At 37.6% G+C, this 16,849-nt stretch overlaps 1 protein-coding gene across 1 annotated transcript in view; it reads left to right on the top strand.

The window, feature by feature from the left end:
• The window catches only part of LOC124594735 (ATP-binding cassette sub-family C member 4-like), a 279,421-nt gene that overhangs the window by 249,478 nt on the left and 13,094 nt on the right, over positions 1–16,849 (top strand). The window contains exons 22-23 of the mRNA XM_047133107.1: positions 1,616–1,785; positions 11,318–11,447. Of these exons, the coding sequence (XP_046989063.1) occupies positions 1,616–1,785; positions 11,318–11,447 (300 nt within the window). The remainder of the gene's footprint in view (positions 1–1,615; positions 1,786–11,317; positions 11,448–16,849) is intronic.

Raw genomic sequence — 16,849 nt, 5'->3', positions numbered from 1 at the left:
GAGGGGAAGACGAAAGGAAGTGGGTTTTAAGGGAGAGGGTAAGGAGTCATTCCAATCCCGGGAGCGGAAAGACTTACCTTAGGGGGAAAAAAGGACAGGTATACACTCGCACACACGCACATATCCATCCACACATACAGACACAAGCAGACTTGTGTCTGTATGTGTGGATGGATATGTGCGTGTGTATACCTGTCCTTTTTCCCCCCTAAGGTAAGTCTTTCCGCTCCCAGGATTGGAATGACTCCTTACCCTCTCCCTTAAAACCCACTTCCTTTCGTCTTCCCCTCTCCTTCCCTCTTTCCTGATGAGGCAACAGTTTGTTGCGAAAGCTTGAATTTTGTGTGTGTGTTTGTGTTTGTTTGTGTGTCTATCGACCTGCCAGCGCTTTTGTTCGGTAAGTCACCTCATCTTTGTTTTCACAATATAATATATTGAACTAACTTGGATTAGTGCACTAAATTGTGTTTTTTCTCTTATTTTGCTTATAAAATAGCAATAAAACACCAAATTTCTTCATATACAGTCCAGTGACATTAATGTGACCACCACCTATTTTGACATAAACATGCAATATCAAATCCCATGAATGGTATATAAAGCATGTCCATGAGTGAGGGGGGGGGGGGGGGGGGTGGAGAGTGGAGATGAACAGATGCCAAGGGTGGAAGCATTTAAAGTATATCTTGCATTTCAAAGTGGCACTATCCAAAAACAGAGCTATGGCAGCTGTTACGCACCACAGGCCGTAGACGAAAGGAGTGAATGACAGCTACGGAGATGCATATAGGTAAATAAATGTGCAAATGTTGAGCTCCTGATCACCTAAATGAAACAAGGCCATTTAGCAAATGTTGCTTGGTATGTATCTCTGCAGCAGACACCTGGTTCCTGCACCAATGCTGACTGCTTTTCATCAGTGACGAAAGCTGGAATTTGCACACTAGCACCACAATTGGATGTCCAGTGTGTGGGAATAGATGGTCTTTCCAGATGAATCATGCTTTATGCTCCATCAGACAGATGGCCACTGTTGTGTATGGTGTGAAACATCTGAAAGCAAGGGGTCAGGAATGGACAAGGGAGCATTATGATCTGGGGAATGTGTTTAGTATGCATCTATCCTTGGGAATCATGTCCACATCTGTATGCAGTTCATTTTTCCTCAGCAAAGTGGAACCTATCAGCAGGTCAATGCACTGTGTCACACAGTTCACAGTGTATGTGCAAGGTTTGAAGAGCATCAGAATGAGTTTATCACTCCCTTGGCCAGCAAACTTCCAGGCTTTTAACTCAATTGAAAATCTGGTGGACCACCTCAATCGGTCTGTTTGTGGCATGGATCCTTAACTGAGAAACCTAATGCAGCTGGCCACAGCACTGGAGTTGGCAAGGCTCTACATCCATGTCAATATCTTCCAAAACCTCATTCTCTCTTCCTCCATATCTTGCAGCAGTCTGTTCTGCAAAAGGTGGTTATTCAGGCTTTTGACAGATGCTCACAGTAATGTGACTGGACAATGTATTAATTATTTTACATGATAACAAGTTAAATGAAATTTGTAAGAATATTGATGGAATGGATATTTTATTCATTAATCATACAATAATATAGGTAGAGCTTCGAGAGATGCTAAATGACAGTCTTGGTTTGGACTCACTTGTGATGGACCAGGGAAGCAACTACAGTGTGGGTCAACGTCAGTTGGTGTGCCTGGCACGTGCAATATTACGAGATAGTCGTGTGTTGATGCTGGATGAAGCCACAGCAAATGTTGATAATTTGTGAGTACATATTACATGCCATTCTGACATAAAATAACAACTCAGTTACAATACACACAAACATAAAACAAAACATTCTGAGTGTCGTAAGGAGATGGCAATTACATCAATTAAATTTTGTTGTTTTTTTTCCTTTTTTTTCCATGTTGTTTAGCAATGTAAAATGAGGGTCATGCATCTTTTTAAAGTAGGTGTAATTTGTGTGTTTCACTTAAATGGATAAAACTAAATGCTGCACTGTTATACAGTTCTTTTTCTTTGAAGTGAAACTCATCATGAATACTTACATTCCACACTGATGATCTACATTATATCAGTTGAAAGAATGTTACACTGTATATGAAAAATTATCTGCAAGAAAACTTGGTGCAGGATGGATAGTAAATTTGTTGAATGTGGACCAAAAGCAAATGTGAACATGAATTTCTCAGTAATACTAAAATGTAGACTTTCACAGCTGGAAATATCATGTCCATTATAATTATCTGGGTTGTTATGCCATGGTCGGTTGATGAATTCTGTGTCAATTCCCAACGTTTTGTCCCCGTCTGCAGAGGATATCTTCAAGGAGGTCTGTAGCTCCAACACACCCAGTAGCAAGCTAGTGGGGGTGTTGGACCTTCCATTGAGCTACAGACCCCCTTGAAGATGTCCTCCACAGACGGGGACGAAACATTGGGAATTGACACAGAATTCATCAACCGACCATGGCATAACTACCTGGATAATTATAATGGACATTTCTCAGTAATGTTAGGTCTATTTTCAAAATTGTGCAAATTTATTACTGTGGATGAGATATGGATCTGCCACTTCATACTAGAACAACAGTCAAAGCAGTGAATGGAAACCACTAGCCCTGTACCAAAAAATATGCAGTCAATGACATCTGTCAGAAACAGTTACCTTATAAAGCATTCAGTGGTAACTAACAAATAACATTCATCTCTTGTGGACCGAATGAACAAAACAGGGCATAGTAGAGGGCTGGCATACATAAGAAAAAACAGTTTTACCTCATGGCGGTGCACTTGATCACAAATCTGCAATGACAATATGTGATATCTTAAGAACTTCTTGACTGGAAAGGCTTTTGAGTCTGAGAAGAGATCATGGCAACAAAATATACATTATACTCCTTCCACAATTCTACTTGTGAAGTAGAATCTACTCACTGCATATTGTGAACTATCTAGTCACAATCTATCTGTAGCAGTGTGTCTGCTGATATGAAACCATAACTATCACAAATATTCCTTTAAGTGAACACTCCTCCATGGTGTGAGAATTTATCTTCTAGATCTACTTTTGATGCAGTGCTCAATCTATTTTCAACCAGAATGTACGTTCCACTACTGAGAAGCTTTTATAACTTTTTATTAAAATTGGTAATATGAATAAGGAAAAAGGAAAGGGGGGGGGGGGGGGGGGTTGAAGGTTTCAGTAAGGCTGTATACTGTGTGCAAATAATGCAGCTCCCAGAGTGATGCTTGTGATATATAGAAATAATTATTTGAGACTGGCTCCAGGACGCACTTTTAATACATGTAGGATCACAATACAGATTTTCTGTTAAAAAATTAAAACGCTAGAGGGGCTACCAACTTTAGAACATTATGCTCTCCATTTGCATTGATTTTCAAAAGATGTAGTATTCCAGATGAGTGCTTCCGTGGTACCTGTAAGTCACCAGAACATTTTAATACAGAAGTTATTGATAGTAAGCTCTTGCTGTCTGGAACAGAACTGGAGGTTGAGAAATGAATGCACACTAAATTGAGAAGGATTAGCAGCTTCCTGTCTCCTACTATAAAACAGGGTAGCAATGATGTAGCCTGGATCTTTCTGCCCCTCCTTGATTTACTCTTGACACCATACTTTATCAGTGAGTATACATTTGTTAAATGGAATCTCCCTTTACCTAGTTCTTACTATTTATATACTTTTTTGGTCTCATTGGACAACTTTAGTTACTCATTTGATGGGCATCTTGTTTGGCCAGTCCATGTTTCATTCCTTCCGAATTGGCCAATATCTTTTCATTCATTCCGATCTTTTCCAGATTTCCTCATCTGTAAATATACTTTTCACTGTGTTTTTTTTTTTTTTTTTTTTTTTTTTTTTTTCCCTGATCATCAAGACTTATCTCTAGTTGCTCCATATACTCTCTGGTTTCCTCAATCTACACTACTTGATGTTTCAAATTTCAGAGTTTCTCTATAATTCCTCTTGTTAATCTTGTTTCTGGTGTCTTCATGATGCTTCCAAAAAAGAAATCCTCTTCTTATGCACAGTATCTGTAATAGGTCCAAGATTACAGTACATCACTTCAGTTGGCACTATCGTACATTGCCCTTCTTTTTGATATTTTTTATTTGTACAGATTCTAGATTTTTTCCTCTTCTTTTATGATTTTTTTGATTCTGTTTTTCTGAGTGACTCTACAAAGAGTTTCACTTGCATATATGACCTCTGAGTGTACCACCATCTTGTAGTGTTTTGATATTGTTTTTATTGAAAGACATTTTCCATTGCATGTAGATCATGTTAGCTTTTTGAGCCTTTATCATTCTATTAGTTCTTTATTGTCAAGCAGGTTTTTCATTTGTGGGAGTGACAAGTTGATAGTCGACAGGACAATGAAACACTCTCTTTGCGAATGAGGTTCTGTGGGGAAAACGACAGTGTTTCGTTTCCCGCATTAATGTACATTTGTATTGTGTTTGTGCGGTATAATAAAACTGATTATTTCTGGTATAAAATCCACACAAGCGTTTTCTCTTATGTAGTTTAATTACCTCTACACATTCAAGTTCTATGTTATAATTTCTGCTAGATATTTAAACTGTTTCATCTTTTTTTGTGATGCTTACTGTTACGTGGTTTATTCATCTCAGTCATTTTTAATTATATCTGGCATTCTATTTTTGTTTTAAATTTTGTAGGCTTATTATTGGATTCCTGGCTTCTTGTATACTGTTAGCTATTAGTGCTAATTCATCTGTAAATCCTAAGCAATTTGAAGTTATTTCATCTTGCTTAATCCCAATTTGTATTTTATTGAGATTTTCATTGTACCATTCTGTCATCAGGTATGCCAGAGTACAGTTGAAGAGTAATGGTGTTGGACAATCAACCTGGTGTTTGTGAGGGTTAAGTTTATCATTTTTATTAATTTGGAATAAAGTCTGAAGTTCCTTTGTATGTCCAACACTGAAGATCTGTGGATACAATCATAAGATTTTTGAAACCTACAAAGGTTATGATTTCTTGTTTTTGTCGTCTTTTGTAGACATCCATTATAAATTTTAAAGTGATAATATGTTCTGAAAATCATCTCCATGGTCTAGATCCTCCTTGGTAGTCTCCTAGTTCCTGTTCAAGTTGATATTTACAGCGACTGTACAAAATTCTTGACAAGACTTTTTACATCTACATCTACATGGTTATTCTGCAATTCACACTTTAGTGCCTGGCAGAGGGTTCATTGAATGGTGTGTGGGAAAAAGGAACACCTAAATCTTTCCATTTGAGTTCTGATTTCTCTTATTTTATTGTGATGATCATTTCTCCCTATGTCGGTGGATGTCAACAAAATATTTTCGCATTTGGAAGAGAAAGTTGGTGATTGAAATTTCGTAAATAGATCTCACTGCAAAGAAAACTACCTTTGTTTCAGTGACTGCCACCCCAACTCGCGTATCATATCAGTGGCACTCTCACCCCTATTGTGCGATAACAAGAAATGAGCTGTCCTTCTTTGCACTTTGTCGATGTCCCCCGTCAATCCTACCAGTTGAGGATCCCATAGTGGGTTTGTCGCATCTTCTAAGTGTTCTGCCAACAAAGCGCAGTCTTTGTTTCGCCTTCCCCACAATATTATCTATGTGGTCTTTCCAATTTAAGTTGCTCGTAATTGTAATTCCTAGGCATTTAGTCAAATTGACAGCACTTAGATTTGTGCGATTTATTGTATACCCAAAATTTATAGGATTTCTTTTAGTACCTATGTGGGTGACCTTGCACTTTTCTTTGTTTAGTGCCAATTGCCACTTTTCGCACCATACAGAAATTGTCTCTAGATCATTTTGTAATTGGAACTGATCGTCTGATGATTTTGCTAGATGGTAAATTACAGCATCATCTGAAAAAGATCTAAGGAGGCTGCTCAGATTATCACCCAGATCGTTTATGTAAATCAGGAACAGCAGAGGGCCTATTACACTACCTTGCAGAATGCCAGATATCACTTCTGTTCTACTTGATGATTTACTGTCTATCACTATGAACTGTGACCTCTCTGAGAGGAAATCATGAATCCAGTCACACAACTGAGATGATACTCCATGTGCATGCAATTTGATTAATAGTCACTTGTGAGGAATGGCGTCAAAAGCCTTCTGGAAATCTAGGAATATGGAATCGATCTTGAGATCCCTTGTCGACAGCACTCATTACTTCATGGGAATAAAGAGCTAGGTGTGTTGCATAAGAATGATATTTTCTGAATGTTTATTGGTTATGTATCAATAAGTCATTTTCTTCAAGGTGATTCATAATGTTCGAGTACAGTATATGCTCCAAAATCCTACTGAAAATTGAGGTCAGTGATATGGGTCTGTAATTCAGTGGGTTACTCCTATTTCCTTTCTTGAATATTGGTGTGACCTGTGCTACTTTCCAGTCTTTAGGAACAGACCTTTTGTCAAGTGAGCGGATGTATATGATTGCTAAGAAAGGGTCTGTTGTGTCTGCATACTCTGGTATACCACTGGACCGGAAGACTTGCCTTTCTTAAGTGATTTGATTTGTTTTGCAACACCTAAGATATCCATGTGCAGTCCAAGAGGAATCCCTCTGTAGTTATATGGATTTGTTTCCCTCCTTTTTTGTGTAATGGTTGTATTGTAGTTGTAGTCCAGTATGGTATTTCTTGATCCAGATTTTCACCATGAGTGGTGTAATGATATCTTCGCTGGTTCTTCTGCATGCTTCCTGAGTTGCACAAACGTTTAATCTTCTCAACATACTTTGTAGTTCCTGAGCTCTCTCAAAACTTTGTAGGCTTCAGAGATTTGTGGTGGGTTTATATTTTCCAGTGGTGTTTTAGTCAGCGTTATTCTGTTTGTTAAAGTGATTAAAATTCATGGCAAAACCTTCAGCTGTCATTTATTTTGCATAGTTTGCTACTAGTTTCAGTCTGTGATCATTATCGAGCTTAGCTGGCATAAACAACAAGAAAGTTATACCACAATTTGCACAAAAGTAACTTACTCTTTTAAGTCCACAAAGGTACATAAAAAATTTCTCATAGTAATAACTGTACAAGATAACTTTCGTGAAGAAGCAAGTCCACATTGACAGCTAGTAGAACGTTGTGTTTGTCTGAACTAGTTCAGGGGCATTTGGATAGTGTAGTAGTTTGTTAAATGTTTCTGCTAAAGTTCTATATTTGCTCTGTTGTTATAAACTCTTACAGTTTTTATCTTTTAGTGTTAGTATTGGAGGATCATACCTTTGAGGTTGTCTGCTGAATGTTTTGTAGTAATCATGTGGGTTTTTCTCACTGTTTGTTCCTGTCATTAAAATATGTCTTTTTGGTACTGGAATTTAAGTCTCATTACTTGTTGGGTTATCTTTCTTTGATTAGTGAGCTTCAAGTGTGATTCTTCTGTTTTTCAACTCTGATATCTTGGCCAGGTTGCTTTTATCACATTAATCATTCCACCATCAGTTTTTTTTCGCCTTGGGTTTGTTAGGGCTGCTAGTTCAGCTGTTTGTTTCAGTTCATGAATTATTTCCTCTAGATCAGTGGTCACCAAACTTTTTTTCCTTGAGAGCCAATACTGCCTTTGTGGGCAGGCACCTCAGGTTTCATATGTACAGGTGTTATAATTAATTGCAATATACATAAATTAGTATGTTAGGAGCCCCTAATAGACTAGTTATGATAAATCTGAGATAAGTTGGCTGTTGACCCCCAAATACTGATCATTAAAAGTCAGCACCATTTGAAACACATTGTGTTGACTGTTCTTTGTTTCAGACTGCTGCTAAGCTTGATGACCCCAAAGTTATGACACTGTAATTGTTTGATAAAGTGTTGTTCTGTTGTCTGTAAGACTGAATAATTAATTGATTAATAACAGTAGTTATAATGACATTTCAATTCATTAAGCAATATGAGCCACAATGACAAATGTTTTCTAAATGTTTTGAATGTCATTTTCCTCTACTCATTGCATTATATTACAATAGCCCTAATTTAGTTTCATATTCCTTGTTACAAAGATATACTCCATTTGAAGATGACCATGTCTATCATGCACGTTTATGAATCCATGTTATTCCATTTGAAATTTACAACCATAGCAGCAGATCAGTTGTGCACACCTGTGAGTAGTCAGTGCTCGAAGACCATCAGTAAAACTTTTTGTCTCTGACATCCTCTAATCCTGCAGTGCCAATGCTACCTGGTATTTGTTGCTCTGCCCCTGAGTCAACATTAGGCCCAGCTAGCTTTTGGGTGAATTCACCTATGTCAGTTAAAATTAAGTGCATCTTACAGTATTAGTGTCTCTGTAAGTAACTTTGTTTGTTACTGAGCAGGAAAACTACACTCTTCAGAAGTCAACTCATTAGTTACATCTTTGGATTTTGCTGTTACTTGTGAGATGCATATTATTATAAAATATGGCTGAGAACCATGAGCCGCACAGATACTTGGTTTGGGCATCATGTGGCTTGTGAACCATTACTTGATTTGGGTAGCATGTGGCCTGTGAACCACAGTTTTTCAACCACTGTTCTTGATTTTATATTCCTAGTTTGTTCTTCATATTCCTACCAGTTTGTAAGACTCATAGGTACTCCTCTTTTTTGGGTGAGATTTTTTCTGCATAAGTGGGGTGAATTTAATTATTATTATTAAAAATGAGCTGGATGAAGACTACACAAAGTTCTTAAAGACATTAGCTGTCTGTTCTCTGTGCTCACATTTCTCTTTATTTGTGCAGTTTTTCCCCACACTTCAAAACTATTTACCGCAGACTTCTGTAGTTTCTGCATATTAATTTGACATCATCATCATATTATTATTATTATATTATTGTTATTAAGAGAATGATAAGTATTCAAAATATTAATAAAAATTATCATCACAATTAAGAATTAAAGTAAAAAAATTAATACTGATGCTATGAATGACATGAGAGTGGTGTTTACTGGTCAACTGGCACAATAGTTGTAGCTAGGATGGTGGTCAACAATGATAGAATCAGTCACATTGTGACTCAGTCAGTCACATTATGTAAAAGTTGAGAACCTGGAAGTAAAAAATACAAAGATTCTGATAGGAGAAAAAAATACTTTTGAAGTTGTAGATTGGAAAAGATGTAAGGCATAGAAAATGGGAAAGTAACAGTTGTGAAACCTGGTGATACAACTGTATCTTTAAGTTTATGTCACTGTCAGTCTTCTGTTAGCTGTTTATGCTTCAGTGGTTGGTAATTATATGCTCCCTTGTCATATATATTGGCAGTGTTATTATTATTATTGTTACTACTACTGCTACTACTACTACTACTACTACAACCACTACCACTATTGTTATTATGTTGATGTTAAAAGTCTTTTCATTGGTGGTTATAGTACCAGTTGGTTAGAATTAAAATGCAGCTACTTACAGTGGTCCACTGTGTGTCATAATTGTCATATGGAAGTGAAACTTGGTAGATGTTCTAATGCATTAATGCAGAACCAGTTTGTACTAGAAAAAATTAATTCCAATTTTGGCCACCAGATGCAAATCTGGTGCTGTGAATGCAAGAACAACATATAGAAAAGTTTCCATATATAATGGACTACAATGGGACATGAGTGATTAGTACTGGGGCTGTCAATCATATGATGTGCAGTGCCAGATTTGGATCTGATAGCTAAAATTGGGACTAAAGTTTTTGCAGTGCCAATCAGTTCTGCATTAATACATTAGCATATCTGCCAAGTTTTACTGTTGTATGATAATTACAGCCCACAGAGTAGCTGCACTTCAATTATCACCCAGTACAACAGCTGTATAGTGTACACAGAATAATGTGGCTGGTAGATGCACAGTCAGCAGGGCTAGTATGGAGAGAATGATAGTGGTGGGGGTTGCGAGCAGGCAGTCAGCATGCTGTAGGGGAAATGCCAAACACTGGAGGGGAAATGCCATTCTAAAGTAAAGTCTGCACTTACATTTTTTGTAAATATTAAGTGAAGCCTTCCCATGTCCACACTAGCATGGCGACCATCCAAAAAGATCTACTGTCATCTCTGCTTTGGTTAATATCTAAAAAGAAATCCACTGAAAATGCAACAAAAGCAGTTATTTATTTTCAACTGACTTGTTAACCATTTGAAACTTACAGAGCAGCATCGTGAGTGGCAAATTTCAGTGATACCTACACTTTACTTGTTGGCATCTTAAAATTTGCTTCGTTTGCCAAAACACAACAAAGCTTACACAGTGTTACCTTACTAACATGTTGTACAGATGCGGTCACAAGAGAATTCTGAAACGGTGGCTTATTAAGTTTATTAAGTAAGGAACTGAGCATCAGCAAGGTCAATAGCTACTGAGAATGAACATCCTCTGTTCAAAAATAAATGTGTAAAGTCTTCTCTGATGTTGTTCCAAAATGCACAGCGTTTTTTCTTTCACCAGTTTTCGATAGCCCTTAAAAGTTACATTCTTTAGTCAAGAAAGTCTGTAGTTAGTGGAATAATATGGTAGATAATGAAGTTTTGCATAATAATCATATGGCAAAATACTCTCCTCATTTTGTGCTATCATTTGTCAAGATCTTGTTTTAATATCACAATTTATGAAATATTCTGAGGATTGTTGTAGAAATTGCTTTATATTGCTGACATACATGTTCACAAATGTGTGTGCAACAGAAGGTAATTTTTTTTAAGCTGGTGACAGACAGCGACCTCTACCCAAGTCTAAAGAAAACTTCAATATGTTAAATAACTTTCATATGCAGTAGCATATAATGTAATATGCCCAAATTGTAAAATCACAGTGATCCCTATTTCTCATTGCAAACTTTTTCAAATTTCACACTCTGTCTTATTTGAATGCAAAGATCACACCTATGATCATTAATAAAATGGTGAACACTTCACCTTGAACCTCATACATAAAGTTGTAAGTTATGCAAACATGAAACTTTTTTCCAAATAGTTTCTGTAAAATCATTGAGAAAGATTACAGGGCATGCACCTCGATTCTGTCATCGTAGCACATTGTCAGTCAGCTGAAAGGAGGCAAGCAATGTCAGCCTCCCCTTCTGAACAAACAAATGAACTTGCCCAGTGCTTTGGACGAAAACTGGTCACTGCACATGTGCTGCTGTATCTTGCATGATGGATCTCTTTTTCTGACGCCTTTAATCCAGTGTCAAATCAATGAAATTTCTCCAGTATTAATTAACATTTAATAAATAAATCACTAGAATGTAATTTTATGTTATTTGTTCTGCAGCACTGACAGCTTGATACAAAGAACTATACGGCTGAGGTTTTCAAAGTGCACTGTTTTGACAGTAGCCCATCGTCTGAATACGATCATGGATTCTGACAAAGTGTTGGTGATGGATGCTGGTCGTGTGGTGGTAAGTGCTTTTCTTTCATTCCTTTTTTTTAATGAGTCTGTTGTTTGTAAATTTTGAATCCTCTCTCTGAATGTTATTTCTAACCTGTTAATTTATTGTCAAAAGACATCTTCTTCAAATAAAGTATTTAAATTCTATTTTGAAACAGTAAAAATAAAATCTTTTCATATGCATATTATAAGATTATTCTTCTGTCAAGACATCATGAACTTCATTTATGATTTCTCTTGAAGGAACTTGAGATGGACATTTGGAAAGCACCAAATACACAGTTCTTGATTAGCATTAATCCATCTACATGATGTATCTGCAGTATTAGTTGTAGTTGGTTTTGTTACTTCTGCCACTTTATACATCTGTAGATTGCTCTATCAAGAATATTGGACATGTCATGGTATTACGGACTAAGAATAAATATAACAGTTAATGTACACAGACATCTTCATGCTTACAGACCAAATTTGACTAGGATAGACAGGTAGGCAGCCATGGCCTATTACTAAGAACCATCCAGGCATTTGCCTCAAGTAATTTAGAGAAACCACAGAAAAATTAAATCAGGATGATTGTATAGGGTTTAGAGCCTTCATCCATCTCCCTCCCCAAGTACAAAGTCTTTCTGTTATTGGTACAACAGCCTCATTTGCTTTATCCTTAATGTAATGTTGTTTTGTTTGTATGTGCATGCAAAGGAGTTATTTCATAATGTAAAAGACTAGTGCTACATTGTTTCTCAAAATGAATTGCTGCACATTTTACACTCATTATCAACTGACAGGACCTTGCCTGAAAAACAGTCATCATTTCTTCATAAAGAGAAAGACTTTGAGCTCGGAAAGAGGATCATATGGTGGCATTATCCATTATAGAGCTTTAGTATCAGGTTTTTCAGAAAAACAAGAAAGTTTTTACACTCAAGCACCAAAGAAACTGGTACAAGTATGTGTATTCAAATACAGAGATATGTAAATGGGCAGAATACAGCACTGTGATCAGCAACACCTATATAAGACAACAAGTGTCTGGCACAGTTGTTAGATCTCTTATTGCTTCTACAATGGCAGGTTATCAAGATTTAAATGAGTTTGAATGTGGTGTTATAATTGGCCCATGAACAATGGGACACAGCATCTCCAGGGTAGCAATGAAGTGGGGATTTTCCTGTACGACCATTTCATGACTGTACAATGAATATCAGGGATCCAGTAAAACATTAAATCTCTGGCATCACTGTGGCTGGAAAAAGATCCTGCAAGAACAGGACCACCAATAACTGAAGAGAATCATTTAATGTGACAGAAGTGCAACCCTTCTGCAAATTAGTGCAGATTTCAATGCTGGACCATCAACAAGTGTCAGCCTGTGAACCATTCAATGGAACATCATCAACATGGGCTTTCAGAGCCAAAGGCTCACTCGTGTACCCTACGTGACTGCATGACACAAAGCTTTATAAAGCTTTATGTCTTGCCTGGGCCCATCAACGCCAACATTGGGCTATTGATGACTGAAAACATATTGCCTGGTTGGGTATGGAGAGAACCTCATAAATCCATGGACCCTGCATGTCACCAGGGGACTGTTCAAGCTGGTGGAGGCTCTGTAGTGATGTGGGGCATGTGCAGTTGGAGTAACATGGGACCCCTGAGTAGATACAACTCTGACAGGTGACATGTATGTAAGCATCCTGTCTGATTACCTGCATCCATTCATGTCCACTGAGCATTCCGACAGTCTTGGGCAATTCCAGCAGGACAATGCAATACCCCACACACCCAGAATTGCTACAGAGTGGCTCCAGGAACACTCTTCTGAGTTTAAACACTTCTGCTGGCCACCAAACTCCCAAGACATGAACATTATTCAGCATATCTGGGCTGCCTTGCAACATACTGTTCAGAAGAGATCTCCACTCCCTCATACTCTTACGTATTTATGGACAGCCCAGAAGGACTCATGGTGTCAATAACCTCCAGCACTAATTCAGACATTATTTGAGCCCATGCCACATCATGTTGTGGCATTTCTGCGTGCTCACAGCGGCCCTACACTGTATTAGGCAGGTGTACCAGTTTCTCTAGCCCTTCAGTGTAATTCAAAAGTGTGTTGTGAAATGTGCAGAGATGTTTAAGTGCTATTTACTTATGTCACCTTTTCTGTCAAACCTGTACAGTGTTTTATCTAAGTAACCTTTCATTGTATAGAACGTAACACTTAACAGATACTTTCTACCTACCTTTTTAAATAATATTATTTTCACAATCTCTTTAGGCAATTTATTTTACAATTTTATTCTTTGGTAGAAAATACTGTTATAGCTTTTATGTTTATTCTTTCTTGGTAAATGTAAGTTCAGTCTAGACCTCCATCCACGGTCATGGACAGAGCAGTTTGTGCAGAAGTATCAAGTTTTGATGTGCATAACTGAATGGTAAATGTATTCATGTTGTGTTGTTAAAAATCTTCAAAATCTGAACAGATCTTTACAATGAGCCCATATCCATTTGTGGTTATTATTCTTATAGATCTTTTCTGTAGTTTGAAAGCTACACTACTGGTGATCTGAATTTAAAATAAAAGTATGTGATGTTTCAACTATGACACACAACTACTAAGTGGTGAATGAACTAAATCTAAAATTTATCACCATAATGTACATATAATCCCTGCATAATAAGACTGACCACAATTAATGTACTATTGACACAGAATAGGGAGTATGTCATGTATTCCACCAACCTACCAGCCTTAAATCAAATGAATGTCAAAAGGGACTATGAAACTGAAGCTAAAAATTATAAGTTCATCTTGGTTATTACTACAAGTTTGCTACAGTTTACCAATCACTATATGGAAACTTTGAATGTTTTGTTAATAAATTGCTGTCATTGTTAAACAAATTAATAAAGTGAAATGTGATTTGATAATTTGTGGATACTTTAACATTAATTTCCTTAGAAAAATTAGCAACAGGTAGGCCATTTTGAACCTCACTACAGTTTAAATGCTGAAGTAAATGCTGCTACCCAAATAACAGACACTCATAAATGAGCTTTAGATCAGTTTCTAGTCAAGGAAAATTTATACAGCATTTCACTAAAGATTTTCAGTGCGGCCTTTAGAGATCATCTAGCTCAAATACTAAGCGTGAAAATAAGAGGCAGTATTGGAAAGAACATGTCTTCAAAAACCATATGTAAATTCTGTAGTCAGGATACCATAAAATATTTCAACAGCTTATTAAATGAAGAATAGTGGTCTCAGGTTTATAAAATTAATGATCTAAATGAAAAAGTTAAAACTTTTATTGATCTGTTAACCCATCACTTCCAAAGTGGATTTCCACAGAAAACTGTGACTATTAGATGTAATTCTAGAACAAACAGTTGGATCAAAAGGGGAATAAGGGTTTCATCTCAGAAGAAGAGACAACAACATAAAATTTGTAATGAATAATTCCTCATGTGAATAACATGTATATTTTAAAAATTTTCCAAAATACTAAGAAAAGTCATAAGATTAGTAAAAATAGTGCATAATGATAAACACATATATATGATGTAAGATACACTCGGACCTCAGCCACAATCGGACACTGAACTAAACCCAATGGTGACAAGTCATAATTCATGCTGGACCGGGACTCGAACCTGAATTTCTCTCTCTGCATGAGCAGCCCCTTAACCACTTGGACCATCTGAGCAAGCTTCCCATCCAACGCAAATTCTCAACTTATCTCCCATACATACCATAGTATAAGTGCCTTCTAAGAACAATGACCCCATCATTGTGGATGTATACTATGGACGAACTTTTGAGGCAATCAGGTGAAGCTGCAAGCAATGAGGATAATTGACACTGGGTGCTACATGTGCAGAGTGTGACAATTTGAGAATTTTGGGTGGGTGGGAAGCTTGTGGTGATAGCTGTATCAGTTAAGGTGATTGCTCACATAAAGTGGAGAATCTAGGGTTGAGTCCTGGTCTGCCACAAATTTTCACTTGCCACCAATGGATTCATTTAAATGGCCAATTGTGGCTGAGGTCTGAGTTCCTCTTATGTCATGTACAATTTATATATGGCCATGGTCAATTTTGGCTGAGGTCTGAGTTCCTCTTACATCAAGTATATGTATGGACACTGCATCAAAAATGGTGTTTGACACTACACACATATACATTCTGTTGTGACTTGGCAAGATAGCCAAGCCACTATGAGGTAGCCGAAAGGCACGCGTTTAAGCTCATGCAAGCTGGCGTGAGGTCTGGAACAGTTAAAGGAGTTGAGTCTAGTAAGAAAAGTACGTAGCTTCTGGAATACTTAACTTTAATCCATAATTGGTGAACATCGGTCTGACAGTACATGCCTCACAAGATAAGCAGCAATTGATAATGGCGCCTTGCTAGGTCATAGCAAATGGCGTAGCTGAAGGCTATGCTAACTATCATCTCAGCAAATGAGAGCGTAATTTGTCAGTGAACCATCGCTAGCAAAGTCAGCTGTACAACTGGGACGAGTGCTAGGAAGTCTCTCTAGACCTGCCATGTGGCGGCGCTCGGTCTGCAATCACTGATAGTGGCGACACGCGGGTCCGACGTATACTAACGGACCGCGGCCGATTTAAAGGCTACCACCTAGCAAGCGTGGTGTCTGGCGGTGACACCACACATTCACAAAATGAAGTGAAGCCCATGTGGATTGTTCTAAAAAAAAAGAAAATGGGGAAAAACAGAGCATCATGTAAAAATATAACACTGCCACAAGAAAACCATGTGTGACAAATGAGGTTGTTGCCACAGTATCCTGTGAAGACTGTAGGTTATGGTTTCATTGGGGCGAATGTAACAGCGAGGAAATAGGAGTAGATAATGAGGCTCTTCCATGGCAATGTAGGTTATGTAGAAAGGACAGAAAAATCGCTGAACAGGAGGCAAAAATTTGTGCCCCTAAAGCTGAATTAGAAAGTGTGAATTTGGAATTATGTAGGTTAAGGGGGGAAAAGGAGACAGGGTGCCAGGAAAAGGTAGCAAGCAAAGGTCAGAAAAAGGGAAATTGTTGAAACAACTTTAGAAATTCAGTTAGTAAATCAGTTTGGCTTGCTATCTGAAGTAGCGGAGGAAGGGCATCATCCAGATGGAGTTGAATGTAGGTTGAAGCAGAATATTAATCAATTCAGAATAGGGAAAGAAGAATTCTGCTTCTAGGTAGCAGACATGGAAGGGGCTTTAGGCCAGCAGCATCAGGTGAAATTAGGTGCTGGGATCCAGCTTTGTGAAACCAAGTGCCAACCTTAGTCAGGCGACAGAAAACTTAGGTCAGCTACGCAGGGAATTTGAGAAGGAAGACCAGGTAATTATAGTTAGGGTAGCAGGAAATAGCCTGGCTATGAATCCAAGATACAG

This window comes from Schistocerca americana, chromosome 2 (assembly GCF_021461395.2).
Source record: "Schistocerca americana isolate TAMUIC-IGC-003095 chromosome 2, iqSchAmer2.1, whole genome shotgun sequence".
NCBI classification, from domain to species: domain Eukaryota; kingdom Metazoa; phylum Arthropoda; class Insecta; order Orthoptera; family Acrididae; genus Schistocerca; species Schistocerca americana.
This window is presented reverse-complemented; position numbering and strand designations above follow the sequence as displayed.